Below are 14524 nucleotides of genomic sequence, written 5' to 3' on the forward strand. Positions count from 1 at the left end.
ACAAAAGGTAGGCTGGAAGTGAAGCCAGTCTGCAATATTAAATTTAGCACTAGAAACACAGGATAAAAGCAACACCTAACTGATGAGGCCCAGGTAGACTGAATTAATATTACTTGTGTTCCCATAGAGAAAAGATGCAGCCTCGCAGTTTGTGATGGACTGTCCCTTTTTTGCATACAGTTGGCTCCTGTCTGCAGTGGCAGAGTGAGCAAATGAACAACGGACTGACATGTAGTCCAGGGTAATTGCCAATGCCAGTTCAAGCGTTCCATCCATCACTTTTTTTTTCTCAATTAAATATTGTGTCTCCTTCAATAGCAGTTACAGACATTTTGGGGGAGAAATCTCAGGCAGTCAACCTACATATGTCAACTCTTCAACCATTTCCTTAGCAGAAGTTGAAATTCTGCCAACAAAAAATCCCATCATCATCAGGACTCAATCAATGGTTCCTTCCATTGTCATACCCACCATACCTCAGCTGTTCTTACACCACGGGTGCATGTGCGATCACCTTCTTGGTTTTGATAAGCCACAATAGTTTTTCCTTCACTCTCATCTTTTCAGTTGGACAACTAGTTTTCACAAACAGTTCTTGTCATTCTTATATCTTTCAGTGTTTCTGGATACCTAGGAAGTGAGTAGTACACCGCTTTACGCACCATTCACTTCTGTGTGTCTCTTTCACTGTTTTATCAGATTCTGACCTCATTTTCCTTCACTTTTCAGCTCTCTCATGCTCCAATTGCTTGAGTCCTGATGCTGATCCTACATTTTTGATAGGTTTGTAATTTTGTCGACTTGCATGAAGCCCCATAACACCGTTATTGAATTGTATTGGCCCGTGCTGTTCTTTGTTATTTATATGATCATTGGTCAGTCATCACACATGTGTATCATTCAGAGCACATTTGTCACTGGTACCCACTTCGTTGTTCATATTTTATTTTATTGTTTTACTAAATTGCCATTTGGCTTGAATTAATGTTTGCTTAGATCATTCTATTAGGGACCACTGACATAATTTATGCCTCTATAAATGTCCAAGAAAATAAAGAGACGACAGAAAACTGCAGATGAGTTTTAAGTGGCATGTTTGAAAAAGACCACAATATTTGCCCTCACAAATAGCTGTGCTTGAACGTACCTTAAAAATATTATTTTTCCTTAAAAAATACCTCATTAAGCTACAGGGACCTTCTCCTTTTTTGAGTTTTGCAGATCTACTTCAGATAGATGTAAAATGTTCTCCGCCTGTCTACCAACTCTGTTTCCTGAGGAAAGTTCTTTTTCTTTTTTTTTACCTGTTTCATTTAGGCAGATAGTAGTCCTGGCTATGACTTTATCTGGACTACTGCAATTCTTTTTTTGGGATTAGGTACCAAACTCCAAGCCAGCCTTTAACGGATTAAAAACATGGCTGTGCAGCTCATGTTTGACCTTCACGAGAGTCTCCTGTTTCACTTCACATAGCCACTTCTAATTCCAAATGTATTTTTTGCAAGACACATTGTTAAACGTATGGAGCCTTTTAGAAATCCGGCCTCCTTATTCTGCAAAAAAATTGATACATTACAATCCTGTTATGGATGTCAGAACGGCCACCCACTTAAGCTCCAGGTTCCTCACATTCGCTACCAAAGAATCGAAGGTTGGCTCTCTCACATCTGGCCACGAAACACTGGAATTCTCTTTTACTGAACCACCAGTGTATCCCTGACCATCTGGCCCCCGTGGTGCTAATAAAACTTGCCTGAGGGCCAGGATACCCCTAAAAGTGATTTCCACATTTTACTAATTCCTAGACTAGAGTAGAATATAATAAGTGGTCGCAGGGTTATTCATTTTTAACTACTGTATGTTTGCAAAGCTGTTTGAAACATGAAAATATCAGCATGCAAAACAGGGACATCAAACTGACGCTGTAACAAACACATCTGCTCTATCATTGGATGTTGCTCAGTTGACAAAGAAAAAGAGCACAGGATGGGAAAGGCAAAGGCTTGCGGTGCCTGTGGAATTATTTATGAAGTCTTGGATTAAAGCATTTAAATAAACATTTTACATAAAAGAAAAGACAATGGTAAAGAGAAGAGGAAAAAATAAAATAAATACATGTATTATTGACCAACTTACTTACCTTCGGTAACGCCTTATCTGGTAGAGACAGTAACTAGCTGCAGATTCCTTACCTTTGAATTTTCCAGGCATCAGACTGGATCTGGAAGATTTTCCATGAGCGGTACCCCTCCACACCAGTAGGTGGTGACGATCGGCTCCGTGCGGCAGCACTGGAAGTGACCACCGCGTCATCTATATAGGTGCGCTGAGGTCTGTTACTTTTTCACGAATTTCCATGCCAGGAGCATGAAGGCATGAAGTGCACTGACACTGGTGTGTCCAAACTAAAGCCTTAAAAGGGAGTATCCCTAACCCTAGAAATCTGTCCGCAGAGTGGGAAGGATGGGTGTGTCGGTGAGGGAGGAATCTGCAGCTAGATATTGTCTCTACCAGATAAGGCATTAACAAAAGTAATTAGCTTGTTCTTCTGATAGAGACTTCTAGCCGCATATTCCTTACCTTTGAATAGATGGCAATGCAATATCGCCCCCCAGGCAAGCTGTGAATAAATTACCTAAGCTAGGAAGTCCTGCAGGACCGAATGGGCAATGTGCCATTGCTGTGAACCTGACTGTCGAGGCAGTTGTGTTTGGTAAACATATGTTGTGATGTGTACGTTGCTGTCTGGCAGATGTCTAGGACCTGGTCTCCAAAAGCTAATACAGTGGTCTCGGCTTTGGCTCTGGTGGAATGAGCCCACAATCCCTCAGGGGGTTGCTTCTTGGCCAGTGCGTAGCATATTTTGAAGCCTAGAACGACCTATCGGGAGTTTGTATTTGCACTGCCCGGCCTTTCTTCACACCAACATACCCCTCAAAAAGCTGGTAGTCCACCTGGAACTCTTTTGTGAACCACCAGTTTGTCTGTAAACACAGTCAAGAAAGGAGGCTTGGATGACAACGCCTGCGGCTAACTCACCCTCCGGGCAGATGTTGCCACAAGATATGTTTTGAGGGTGGACAGCCGGAGGGGTACAACCAAATTAAGGTCCAACTGAGGCGAAATGAAAGCCGAAGGTGGGAACATATGTACAAGACCTTTGAGGAATCTAGGGTACTTAAATAAGGAGGGTTGGTTAGACAGCTGCAAGAAGACACACAGAGCAGAAAGGTAACCCTTCAGAATACCCAAAGCAAAGCACTGCTGGGCAAAGGTAAGAAAACAAATATGGACATCAGAGAGCGAAACAGAACGTGGGTCAATAGATTTTTGCTGTACAATATAATACAATTTTTTCCCCCCGCAGGCGTATACTATCTAGGTAGAGGGACCCCTGGCTTCCAGAATGGCATTACAGGCAGGATGCATGAGGCCATGAGGCCCAGCAGCCTCAGAATCATTCTCACCAAAATCCAGGATCGAGCCTGGTATCATAGCCTGAATATCCTGGGCTTGCTGCTCAGGAGGATAAGCCTGAAACTGCACTGTGTCCAGAACAGCTCCTATGAAAGGGAGCGTCTGAGAGGAAGTCAGGTGTGTTGGAACGTTTATAGTGTATCATGATCAGATCCACAGGGGCCCATCGGAGCTGGGGCCGGAGCCACTGGCACAAAATGTGATGAGGCCTGAAGGCACTCTGGAAGGGTCAGCCTGCTCAGATATGCGGCACATGGCCTCATAAACTTCCTTTACCTGAGCAGTGCTCGCTTCGTCTCAGGAAAAGTGGGGAGGCATGAAGTCAACCCTGGCAAAGTTTTCCACAGAACCATGCCTCGATCGCTGATGTACAGTTGTTGCATCTGCCAACGGAAGAGGAAAAGTTGAAGCACGCTTCGACTTCTTGTGCTTCTTCTGCCTCTTTCTCAAGTGTCCCAATGACTTGGAGTGGAAAGAAGAGGACTTGGGGCTCCTGGAAAAGTCTTGCGACCTTCCCTTTGATCGGTACCGAGACTGCCTATGAGTTACATGACATGGTGCCGGGTTAGCGGCTTTAGGGACCGTTCCCTCAAAGCCTGCGGCACCATGGCCTTACAGTCCGAGCATGACTTGGGAGTCGTGGTTGCACTCAAGACACCACACACACACATCAGATGTGGATCCGTAATCAGCATGGCGTGGTGACAGCGCCACACACTTTAAACCCTGCCTTTCTTGGAGACATCCTTGACACTCCAGGAGGAACACCTAAAAAACGAAGTCAACAAAAGGTCGAAAAAATCCTATCAAAAAACGACAGAGTGATAGCTGTTCTCTAGACTAAGAGCTTACTGGTGACGTGGAGGTCACTTCCGGCGTGGATGAAGCCAAGGCTGTTGCATGGTCCCGATGATGCCACCTACCAATATGCAGGAGCACTGCTCATGAAAAATCTTCCAGATCAAGTCTGATGCCTGGGAAATGCAAAGGTAAGGAATCTGCGCTTAGAAGTCTCCATCAGATCAAATTAATATATGTATAGTGACATAAAACTATAGGGCAATAATTTTGTTTACACAAGCCTGAAAATGTTACTTTCATACACACAGGCCATATGTATGTATTTAGCAACCAATGCTCTGTCATTATGATTCTCGTATCTCTACGAGACTGCTGGATTAGGGACGGCAGCACCTCTGATTGCAGGTGACTGAGTCACTCCTACATCAGTTGGCAGCTGTCGGACCAATACTTCCAATTCTCTAGCAACACCTCACCAAAACCCAGATAGTAAAGGTGATTTCTGGCAGCATAGGGCCTGGACTCTGAAATCCTGTCAGGGAAATTGCAATGCACCAAGTCTTACCCTTTTCTCGCATTAGAAATGAGCCTCTTACACACACAAAGGCAAAAAGAAGATGCAGGATAGTTTTAATTTATTAAAATTTCTGCAACCTACAATAAAATGCATAAGCTGCGATAATTAGGATAATGATAAGAAAGAAAAACAGGATTGTGAGAATAAGCAATGTGAATATGAACATTCCCAACACTTTGCAATAAACATGAATATACAAATTCCCCCTTAAAGCATACTAACTGCCCTAAAGAGAGCAAAGTATGATAAATTTAATCTGCTATAGCCATGTCCATGAAAAGCGCCCTAAACCCTGTTACCTTAGAACAAGGTTGGAGGTCTCCAAATCAGGCTTCGTAGAGACACAAAGGCTGAGGTCTGCGTCAAAGTGATGTGCAGTATGGATGTAATATCCTGGGTGGAACCCTCTCTAATGGCCTTGGTGTCGCAAAGTGTTTTTAGAAGGCCCAACTTATTGTACGTGCAGACATCTTGAGGTGGGTATGTACCTAAGCGTCAGATTGTGTGCACAAACGTGTATCTGCAATATAATAACAAATGCCTGACATGTTCCCATTCTGTTCTTGTCTAACGTGAGGCAAAAGGTCATGAAGACAATGCAATATTTACATTACTGATAACAACGCTTTCACGAGATGGCAACTAATTATAAAATAAAAACATTTCTTCTAAAATGCAAGAACTGCAAGCAATGCTAAATGAATAATAAAACAGAGCATGTTTATCTAGGAAAAAGGGCACCGTCCTGCAAGCCAAAGCTAAGCTAAACTCCTATACCCAACCAAATTACAATGGATCCACGACTGCTACAGTGTTTGTCCCTCAGGCCCATCAGAGGAGGAACGACAGACATGGCTAACTTACCGCTGACTGCTCAGCAATCTTGTGCTGGGTGTTGCGGATCGCCTTCTTAGCCTCCTGAAGCTCTTTGCCCATGGCCACCCTGCAAAAATCAAATGTCAGGGAATTTCCTCAACAAAGTTTGCAAAGGCATGCTTGAAAGAAAGGCATACATGCAAGAATCTCCTTTAGATGCTGCTGCAGGCTGAGTGAGAAAAACAGACATCTCTCATGTCTAGGGTGCAGTGAAGTGAAAGAAGGGCTGATGTCAGTCCACCACTGGAAGCAAGAAAGAGGAAACAAAGGCTTTTATCTTCTTTCTCACTTCTAATCATGAATAGAATAGAGACAAATATGCCCTGCCCTATCCAAGGCACAGATTGGAGGGTCTTTGCATAGGTGAGACAACAGTGCCAAGCATGAGCCTTTACCTGCTACTCAGATGTACCCCGTTGAATAGGTGCACCCTGTAAGAGCACACAGCGGAGGCATATTTGCATTTCAGCCATGGACACATGAAGTTATAGCATGCACTAGTACCCACATTACATTTATGAGTGTGGACACTGTTGAGGTGTGACAATTCTTCTGATGGTATTTGAAAACCTGCCACAAACTCTTCCACGGATACATTATCCAAAGCACAGCGTCTGCATTTGAATATAACAATTAAAGAGAGTTAGGTGCTATGAGAGTACCAACTCTTCGCCGGGTAGCATCAACCACTCTGTGTTCATCAAAAGCTTTACCTCACGTCCCTCCCTCGCATTCCTTTTCACCAATGAGGCCTCCCGCCTCCCCCCTAGACCCTCCCTTTCCCTTTTAAACCCCCCCCCACCCTTATCCCCTCCTGTTCTTTTGTCTAGCCCACGCTAGACGTTTTTCTTTTACCTTTCTTACCTGCACGGCGGGGCCTGGAGGTCTTCGATGGAGGCACTCCTCGGGACGCGGAGCTCCGCGGGGAGTGCCACGGCTGGTCGCGTCTTTGACGAGCAGCAGGGCTGCTCGAGAGACGTGTACTGGGGGCCGGCTGACGGGGTCAGCCGGCCCTCTGTGGCTGGGGCGTCGGTTTCCGGGTTTCCACGCCGCGGAGCCGCGGGGAAATGAGGGAATTCGATTGTGTGAAGGCTCTTCAGGTAGGACGGGCGTTCTGCCCGTGGTTTTTATGATTTTTGCCAAAGAAGTTGACCTTTTGGGGGATTGGTGGAGCCCTGTTGGGGGAGGACCAGGTTCCTATATATAGGGTAGTATTTTGGGTGAGAGTCAGTGTTATTTGGTGATTTACCATGCCTAAAGTTCAGGCGAAAAGTCGTAGAATTGTCTCTTCTTCCTCCTCGGAGGAGGGGGGTGAGGCTAGCGTTGCTACTCCTGAGAGCTCTCAGTTACCGAGCAGGGGTACTCCCCTCATGTCCAGAGAGGAAGTGCAGGATATGATTGAGGTGGCTGTTACCAGGGCACTGCAGGCAGGCGTGACCAGGACTGGTCAATCTAAGCTTGCGCACTCTTCAGTAGCGGCAAGGAAGTCCTCATCGGAGAGTGAGGATGAGGCCCCATCGACGTCATCTGGGGGGAAATATGTTTCCAGAGAAGAAATGTGGGAAGTGATGGCACATGTTCAGGACAATTTGGGTTTCCCAGTGTTTCAACCTACAAACTCGGATTCTCATTTATTTCCTTAATATCAGACACCTTCGAAGTTTGCCATGCCTTTTCAGGGACCTGTGAAGGATATGGTGTTTCGTCAGTGGAAGGATGTGGATAAGGCTCAGGTTCCACGATTCCTTCAGAAACTTTACTTGCTTGAGGGGGAAGAGGTTTTGCCTCCTTCGGTACGCCTGGATTCAATTTTGGCTACTCTGATTGGCAAAACGGCAGTCAATCCGGAGGATTGTGTGCCTACGGATGCCACGGACCGTAAAGTGGATTCAGGTCTTAAAAGGGCTTTTGCTGCAGAGAATCTGGCGTTGAGGGCAGGGATTTATTCTGCTTATGCGTCACAGTCGTTGGTTCAAGACTTTGATAAGCTGGCAGTGGCTGTACAGGAAGGGGCGGAATGTTCAGAGCTCCTGGCTGGTATGGAGCAGCAGGCAAGATTGTTGGCTGATGTGTCTTCAGACGTGGTCCGTACTTCGGCTCTGGCATCTGGGGCTTTGATTGGGGCTCGTAGGTCCCTCTGGTTGCGTTCCTGGAAGGCTGACCCAGGGGAAAAGGCGGCCTTGTTGAGACTGCCGTTTGAAGGTCGTAGCTTGTTTGGAGAACAATTGCCATCCATGCTTTCCAAGGCATTTAAAGAGCGGAAGCATGCCTTGCCTTATAAAGGGGGTTCTTCTTCGAGTAAAGGGTGGAAGAAGCATTCCCGGTCTTCTCCTAATAAGGATGCTAAATCCTTTTCATTTAGGAAACGGCGTTTTCAGCCGCGTTTTTCGCCTAAGAAGTCTGCTCCTGCGACCCTGGGTGGTTTCAAGAAGGGGTCCTGACAATCACTGTGGGCCTGGCAGAGGGCCGGTTGGGGGAAGACTGAGTCACTTTCTTTCGGCTTGGAAGGACAGTATAACCGATCATTGGGTACTAGACATTGTGGCCAATGGTTATGTCATAGATTTTGTGGTGGTTCCTCCAGATTCAGGGGTACGTCCCACACCTCTGCCTTCAGGGGGGTCACGGAGAAGAGCATTATTGGACGGAGTGCGGGACTTACTGGTCAAGGGGGCCATTTCCCACGTTCCACTAGACGAACGGGGTCAGGGCACTTATTCGGTCTTGTTTCTTGTGCAGAAAGTTTCAGGGGGATTTCGACCGGTGCTCAATCTGAAGGAGGTGAATACCTGGATCAGGACAGTGCATTTCCGCCTGCTGTCCATTCAGACTATTTTTCCATTGGTCAGGCAAGGGGACCTTATGGTGTCACTGGATCTGCAGGATGCTTACCTACACGTGCCTGTGGCAAGATCTTCTCAAAAGTTCCTGAGGTTTGCTGTGGGTCAGGACCATTATCAGTTTTGCGTTCTACCTTTCGGTCTAAAATCTTCTCCTCGAATTTTCACAAAGGTGCTGGCCCCTCTGGTGGCTTTGCTTCATTCAGAAGGGGTGTTTCTGCATCCTTATCTGGACGACATTTTGATTCATGCCCAATCACGAGACCTGTTGCAGAGGCAGGTGGCCCAAGTTCTGGGGGTCCTACAAAACCACAGGTTTTTAATCAATTGGGGGAAAGTCAGACTTAGTGCCGTCCCAGGATCTGGTTTTTCTGGGGGCTCGGTTTCAGACTCTTCTAGGTTTGGTGTCTGTGTCAGAAAAAAGGTTGGGTGTACTCCAGGCTTTGGTAAAGAAGGTATTGTTGCTGTCTGCTCCCTGAGCTCTTCTATGGTTGCGTCTGCAGGGTCATTTGGCGTCGGTGATATTTCTGGTTCCTTGGGCACGTTTCCATCTCCTGTGCTTGATGACATGGTTCCTCAGAAGGTGGGCGCCAGGGTCCGGGTCTTTGAAGGACATGGTTCCAGGGTCCGGGTTGATTCGCAGAGAGTTGCAATGGTGGTTGGATGCAGACCACCTGAGGGTGGGGGTTTCTTTATCGCCTCTGAGACCCGTGGTGATGACGACGGATGCCAGCCTCTCCGGCTGGGGTGCATGGATGGGGTCGGCTCAGATTCAGGGGTTTTGGTCCCCTCGGGAGGCGAGTCGGTCGTCGAATTGGCGCGAATTGAGGGCAATATTCCTGGCTCTGGTCCATTTCCAGGGTTCCCTCAGGGGAGCGGCGGTTCTGGTTCACACAGACAACTTAATGGCCAAGGCTTATGTCAATCGGCAAGGGGGGACCAGGTCGAGGGCTCTGTTCAATCTGGCCAGGGAGATTTTTGTGTGGGCTCAGGAGTGGGTTCCTTCTCTCAGGGCTACGTACATTCGGGGGGTGGTCAATGTTCGGGCGGATCTGCTGAGCAGGGTGATTCCTTCCTCTCAACTTTTCTCCCTCCGGAAGTCTCTGTTTCAGCGTCTGGTTCGGCTTTGGGGTCTTCCAGTGCTGGATGTGTTTGCGTCCGCAGAGAATGCGAAAGTGGATCGCTTCTGCTCCCGGTTTCGGTGTCCCCAAGCATGGGAGGTGGACGGGATGTCATGTCCTTGGCCACAGGGCCTTTTGTATGCGTTCCCTCCTTTTCAACTACTCAGGGCGTTTCTGTTACAGGACAGGGATCAGGGGTCCAGGGTTATCCTAATTGCGCCACTTTGGCCGAGGGCAAATTGGTTCCCGTTGTTGAGGCTGATGGCGGACGGAAGGATGTGGCCTCTGCCTCTTTGTCCGTCTCCCCTGGAGTTTCCTTGCCTCCCAGTGGGGTCATTGAGGAGGTTACACTTGACGGCCTGGAAGTTGAACGACGGGGATTGACAGGTCTGGGAGTGCCTGTGGCTTTGAGTTCTACCTTACTGGCTTCAAGGAGAAGTTCCACTTTACTTTCTTATGGTAGACAGTGGAAGGTGTTTTCGTCTTGGTGCTTAAGTCGTGAGTTGGATCCTACCTCCGCTTCTATCTTTGAGGTGATGCAGTTCCTGCAAGACGGTGCTCATTTAGGCCGGTACGTTCTTTTCCTTCATGGGATCTTTCCTTGGTTTTGGATGTGTTGACGGATGCCCCTTTTGAACCATTGGGGACTGTGATTTGCGCCATCTATCTTTGAAGACGTTCTTTTTGGTAGCCATTACTTCGGCTCGTCGGTTAGGGGAATTGGGGGCATTGGCTTGTTCCTTTCCTTTTTGTAAGATTTTTCCCGATAGGGTGGTTCTGGTTCCGGTGCCTTCTTTTATTCCGAAAGTCAATTCTTCGTTCCATTCGCGGCAGGAGGTCATCCTTCCTTCATTTTGTCCGAATCCCTCCTCAAGGGAGGAGGTCCGGTTGCATTCGTTGGATGTACGCAGGGTTTTGTTGGAGTATCTGCGGGTGGTGGCTCCTTTTCGTAAGGGGGATTCACTGTTTGTTAATTTTGGTCCGGCACGCAAAGGTGAGAAACCTTCCACGGCTTCCTTGAGTCGGTGGGTAAGATCTTTAATTCTGTTGGCCTATTCCTTGAAAGAGGTGGTTCCTCCTCAAGGGATTCAGGGGAGATCTACCAGAGGCATGGCGGCTACGGTGGCGGAGCTTCAGGGGACTTCTGTGGTGGAAATTTGCAGGGCCCCCACTTGGGCTTCTCCTTCGACGTTTGTGCGTCATTACAGGCTGTCAGACTTGGGTAGTTTGGAGTCGGTGTTGGGTCACCGGGTCTTATCCTCTATGAGATAATATTTGGGGGGATCTTGGTGCAGGATATTAAATAAAGGTCTTGCAACTCGAGGTCCGTCTCCTGTGTGTTTTCTTGCTATGTCTCATTGGTGAAAAGGAAGGCGAGGGAGGGACGGGAGGTAATGCTTCCATTTTCTTACGATAATGGCATTACTCCTAGTCCTACTCCCTCGCCTTCCTTTTCCGTTCCCTCCCACCCTCCCGGTACGGACTGTCTGAGTTGCGGCTTGGGCTTGGTTTTTGTACAGGAGGGGATAAGGGTGGGGGGGGGGGGGGGGGGGGTTTAAAGGGAAAGGGAGGGTCTAGGGGGGAGGCGGGAGGCCTCATTGGTGAAAAGGAAGGCGAGGGAGTAGGACTAGGAGTAATGTCATTATCGTAAGAAAATGGAAGCATTAATGGTCTCCCTCAGGTAAAAGCATGGAACTTGATAACCAGGAGGTGTAAGCATCCACATGCAGGCAAAAATAATAAGTAGAGAGTTGTTATGGAAGGATTGTGGGCAATGTATAATAATTAATTTAATGAAAAACATTACCTGCCCGTCAACTTCAGTCTCACAAGCTTCTCCCTATGGCTTTCTCAGGTAGAGAAACAACACAGCCTTTTTAAATTAGTGTTGTTCAATGATTCAGTTAAGTAGTTAATGGTTGTTAAAAGGACTGAAAAAATGCCCCAAGAGCTTTAGTTGATAGCAGTGCGTTGGAATTGTTAATTTCAGCTGTACAGGTCACTCACAGGTATTTTATAAGCTTGCAGTTGCCAATCTCTTCCACTTAAATGTCTCTCTGAGAACATCCATGTGCTCCATGTGCCAAGACTGGGATTCGTAAATTTGATTAGCTACTACGCTTTTAATTTAGTTCTGAGATTTGAAAAATGAAAGAAAGGATGGCAAATTTAAATTGCACATCACTTAAAAATGTACTCCTATCTTTTTCGTCATGGCATTTATTTACTTCCAACATCTTAAGCATGGACATGTTTAGATTTTCACAAACATGGACGGTATTGTTAGGCAATTTAATTTTAGGACTTACTCAACCAGTCCTTCTTGGGAGGAGGGTTTGTGGTGTCCATTCCTTGGTGTATGCTGAGTTATGGACACATATAGGCCTAGGATGGGTGGTGAATACACAAAAGTCCATCCTTCAATATGTGTGGGATGTGAATATATACAAGACCCTCCATCAGTCCGTTACGGGTGGTGGAGAAATACAGACCACAGAGCAGTCACCTCTAAGAGATAGGTACAAATAGATACACACAACCTTCTCGTTCTTTCTGGGCTGGGTGGTGGATACAAATGAGCCCTTACTTAATCTGTGCTGGGTCATTGATACACACACTTTCTCTAAGTCAGTACTAGGCCAGGATTGCAAGAAGGCTTTCTCCACAATCTGTGCAAGGAGGTGAATCCAAGCAGGTACCTCTTCTATTCCTACTACATGGTAGATAAGTGAATAAACACAGGCCAAGTTTTTTAGGGTCGAGCCTGCGTCGCATGCGCGTGTGCATGCGTATCGCTGCGAGACGCTTTAGGTATTAGAAAAGGGCTCGGAGCCCTGTCGACCTCACATCAGTGTTTTTCATTGGTTCGTGGGCTTGCCTATTAAAATCTGCTTGCTTTCATTAGTCGAAGGCATGCATACGTCATGCCTTTTCCGGTGGCTGGCCCTCCTCGAGTGCATCGACCAAGTACAGAAAACATGCGAGGCTCGCTGTTTTCTGTCCGGCTCGTGGACTACTTTTTCGCTATTTTCCTAGCGCGATTTCGCTTGGCAGAAGTCGAGCGCTTTGCATAGTTAATTGCACTTTTTCGGGTTACATACAAAAAAAAAAAGTCGGGTTAGGAGTTTACAACGCAATCAGCTCTAACATGAGCAAACGCGAGACCCGTTGCATTACAATGCTTGTGTTTCATAGTGTACGGTAGGTCAGAGGTCTTCAAACAAGGGGGGGTGCATGCCCCTATTGATCGAGGGAGAGGTACCTAGCTCTAGCCAAGCAATCATTTATTAAGTATCTAAGGATCAGTTTTGTGTTTTAATGAGTAAAAAGAGAGTGCCAGTAACCACTCAAAGGTAGGCCATTAGTAAAGCCTTTTCGTCATGTCCTGGCTGGAAGTAGGTGTCAAAAGGGTGGAAGGTGGTGCTCTGAATAAATCTCAAATTCCCTCCCCACCAGTTTGATGAAGAGTCATACAGTGGATAATCATGTATTTGTTTCCATTTCTAAAGGGGATGACTGAACATAATCAATCAGTAGTTCTATAGCGCAGCTAATCACCCATGGGGTCTCAAGGAGCTGTAACATAATCCCAATGTTTAAATTGCTAAATATTGTCGGAGCTGCCAATTTGATTGATTTTTATGGAATTACTATGAGAAAATATGTTTGTTATTCTGGGGCCCCCGAAGATAATTTTTCTTTTACATTAGGTGGGAGGTATCGAATAAATAAACTTGAAAACCATTGTGGCAAATAAACTTAAGCTCCTCTTTCACACATGGGTAAATACTATAGAGAACTGCATAATTAGGTAGAACATAAGTACACATCAAATGAATGCGCTATATATTTCATTCCCCTTTCTCCCATTACATCTAGGTGTCACGATCTTAGACAAGTTATTAGCACTGTTTTGGTTTATGATACACAAAAGCAAATCTCTTTACACCGAGCCATCGCCTCAATTTCAGTACTGTTACAACTCAGCACCACCCCCTGGTGCAGCATGCTACCTATCTGCTAATACACTTAGACACCTTGTCAGAAAATTACACAACCACAGCTACAATACAATCCATATGAATGATTCTTCAGGTTTGTGGAGGGTGGTGAGTACACACAGACTCTACCGTGTGTGCACACAGGCCTTTCTCTCACTGTCTTATCAGAGTAAGATATGACCAGGCTCTCCCTTATTCTATATGCTGGGTGAGGAATAAACACAGGACAGCCATCGGATACATGCAGGCCAATGCCTCAGTCGGTCCTAGGTGATGGCAGAGATGCCATTTGCTCAGGATTATGACAGGTGGTGGATACACGCATACACCTGTAAAGCCCATGTTGGATGCAGAATACACAAAAGCCTCTACCTGAGGATATTCTCAGTGGTCAATACATGCAACCACTTCCTCAGCATGGGACTTCACTAGGGCAGTAATCTAAGTGATCTACCCTCTTATAACTTAGTGAGGGCCATTATTAGCCACATCTGTGCTGGGAGCACTCTTCATGGAAACCAGACACTCCTGCCTTTGCAGAAGTCAGAGCATCAAGGGAAATACAGTGGACTGTACATATCAGCTGTCCAATCTTAACTTCAGCAATCTCTCTCTTCCACTTGTAAGACCCGCTGGTGAAGATATTAATAAGTAGAGGTGCATTTTTAGGTCTCAGTGGAGACAGTCAGATGGGAGCATATCCCATTGGCCAAGTATCCCTAGAAAAGGGACCACTGATTTGGAATCACCTGGAAGGCTTTGATTCGTTGTGATATATGCACTGATGTAAACATGCATGCCCATGCTCACTCACACACACACACACACACA

At 46.4% G+C, this 14524-nt stretch overlaps 1 protein-coding gene across 1 annotated transcript in view; it reads right to left on the bottom strand.

Annotated features, from left to right (window-relative positions):
* The window catches only part of CCDC78 (coiled-coil domain containing 78), a 174896-nt gene that overhangs the window by 69311 nt on the left and 91061 nt on the right, over positions 1–14524 (bottom strand). The window contains exon 10 of the mRNA XM_069210558.1: positions 5720–5798. Within this exon, the coding sequence (XP_069066659.1) occupies positions 5720–5798 (79 nt within the window). The remainder of the gene's footprint in view (positions 1–5719; positions 5799–14524) is intronic.

The sequence above is a fragment of the Pleurodeles waltl genome, chromosome 10 (genome assembly GCF_031143425.1).
Source record: "Pleurodeles waltl isolate 20211129_DDA chromosome 10, aPleWal1.hap1.20221129, whole genome shotgun sequence".
Taxonomy (NCBI): domain Eukaryota; kingdom Metazoa; phylum Chordata; class Amphibia; order Caudata; family Salamandridae; genus Pleurodeles; species Pleurodeles waltl.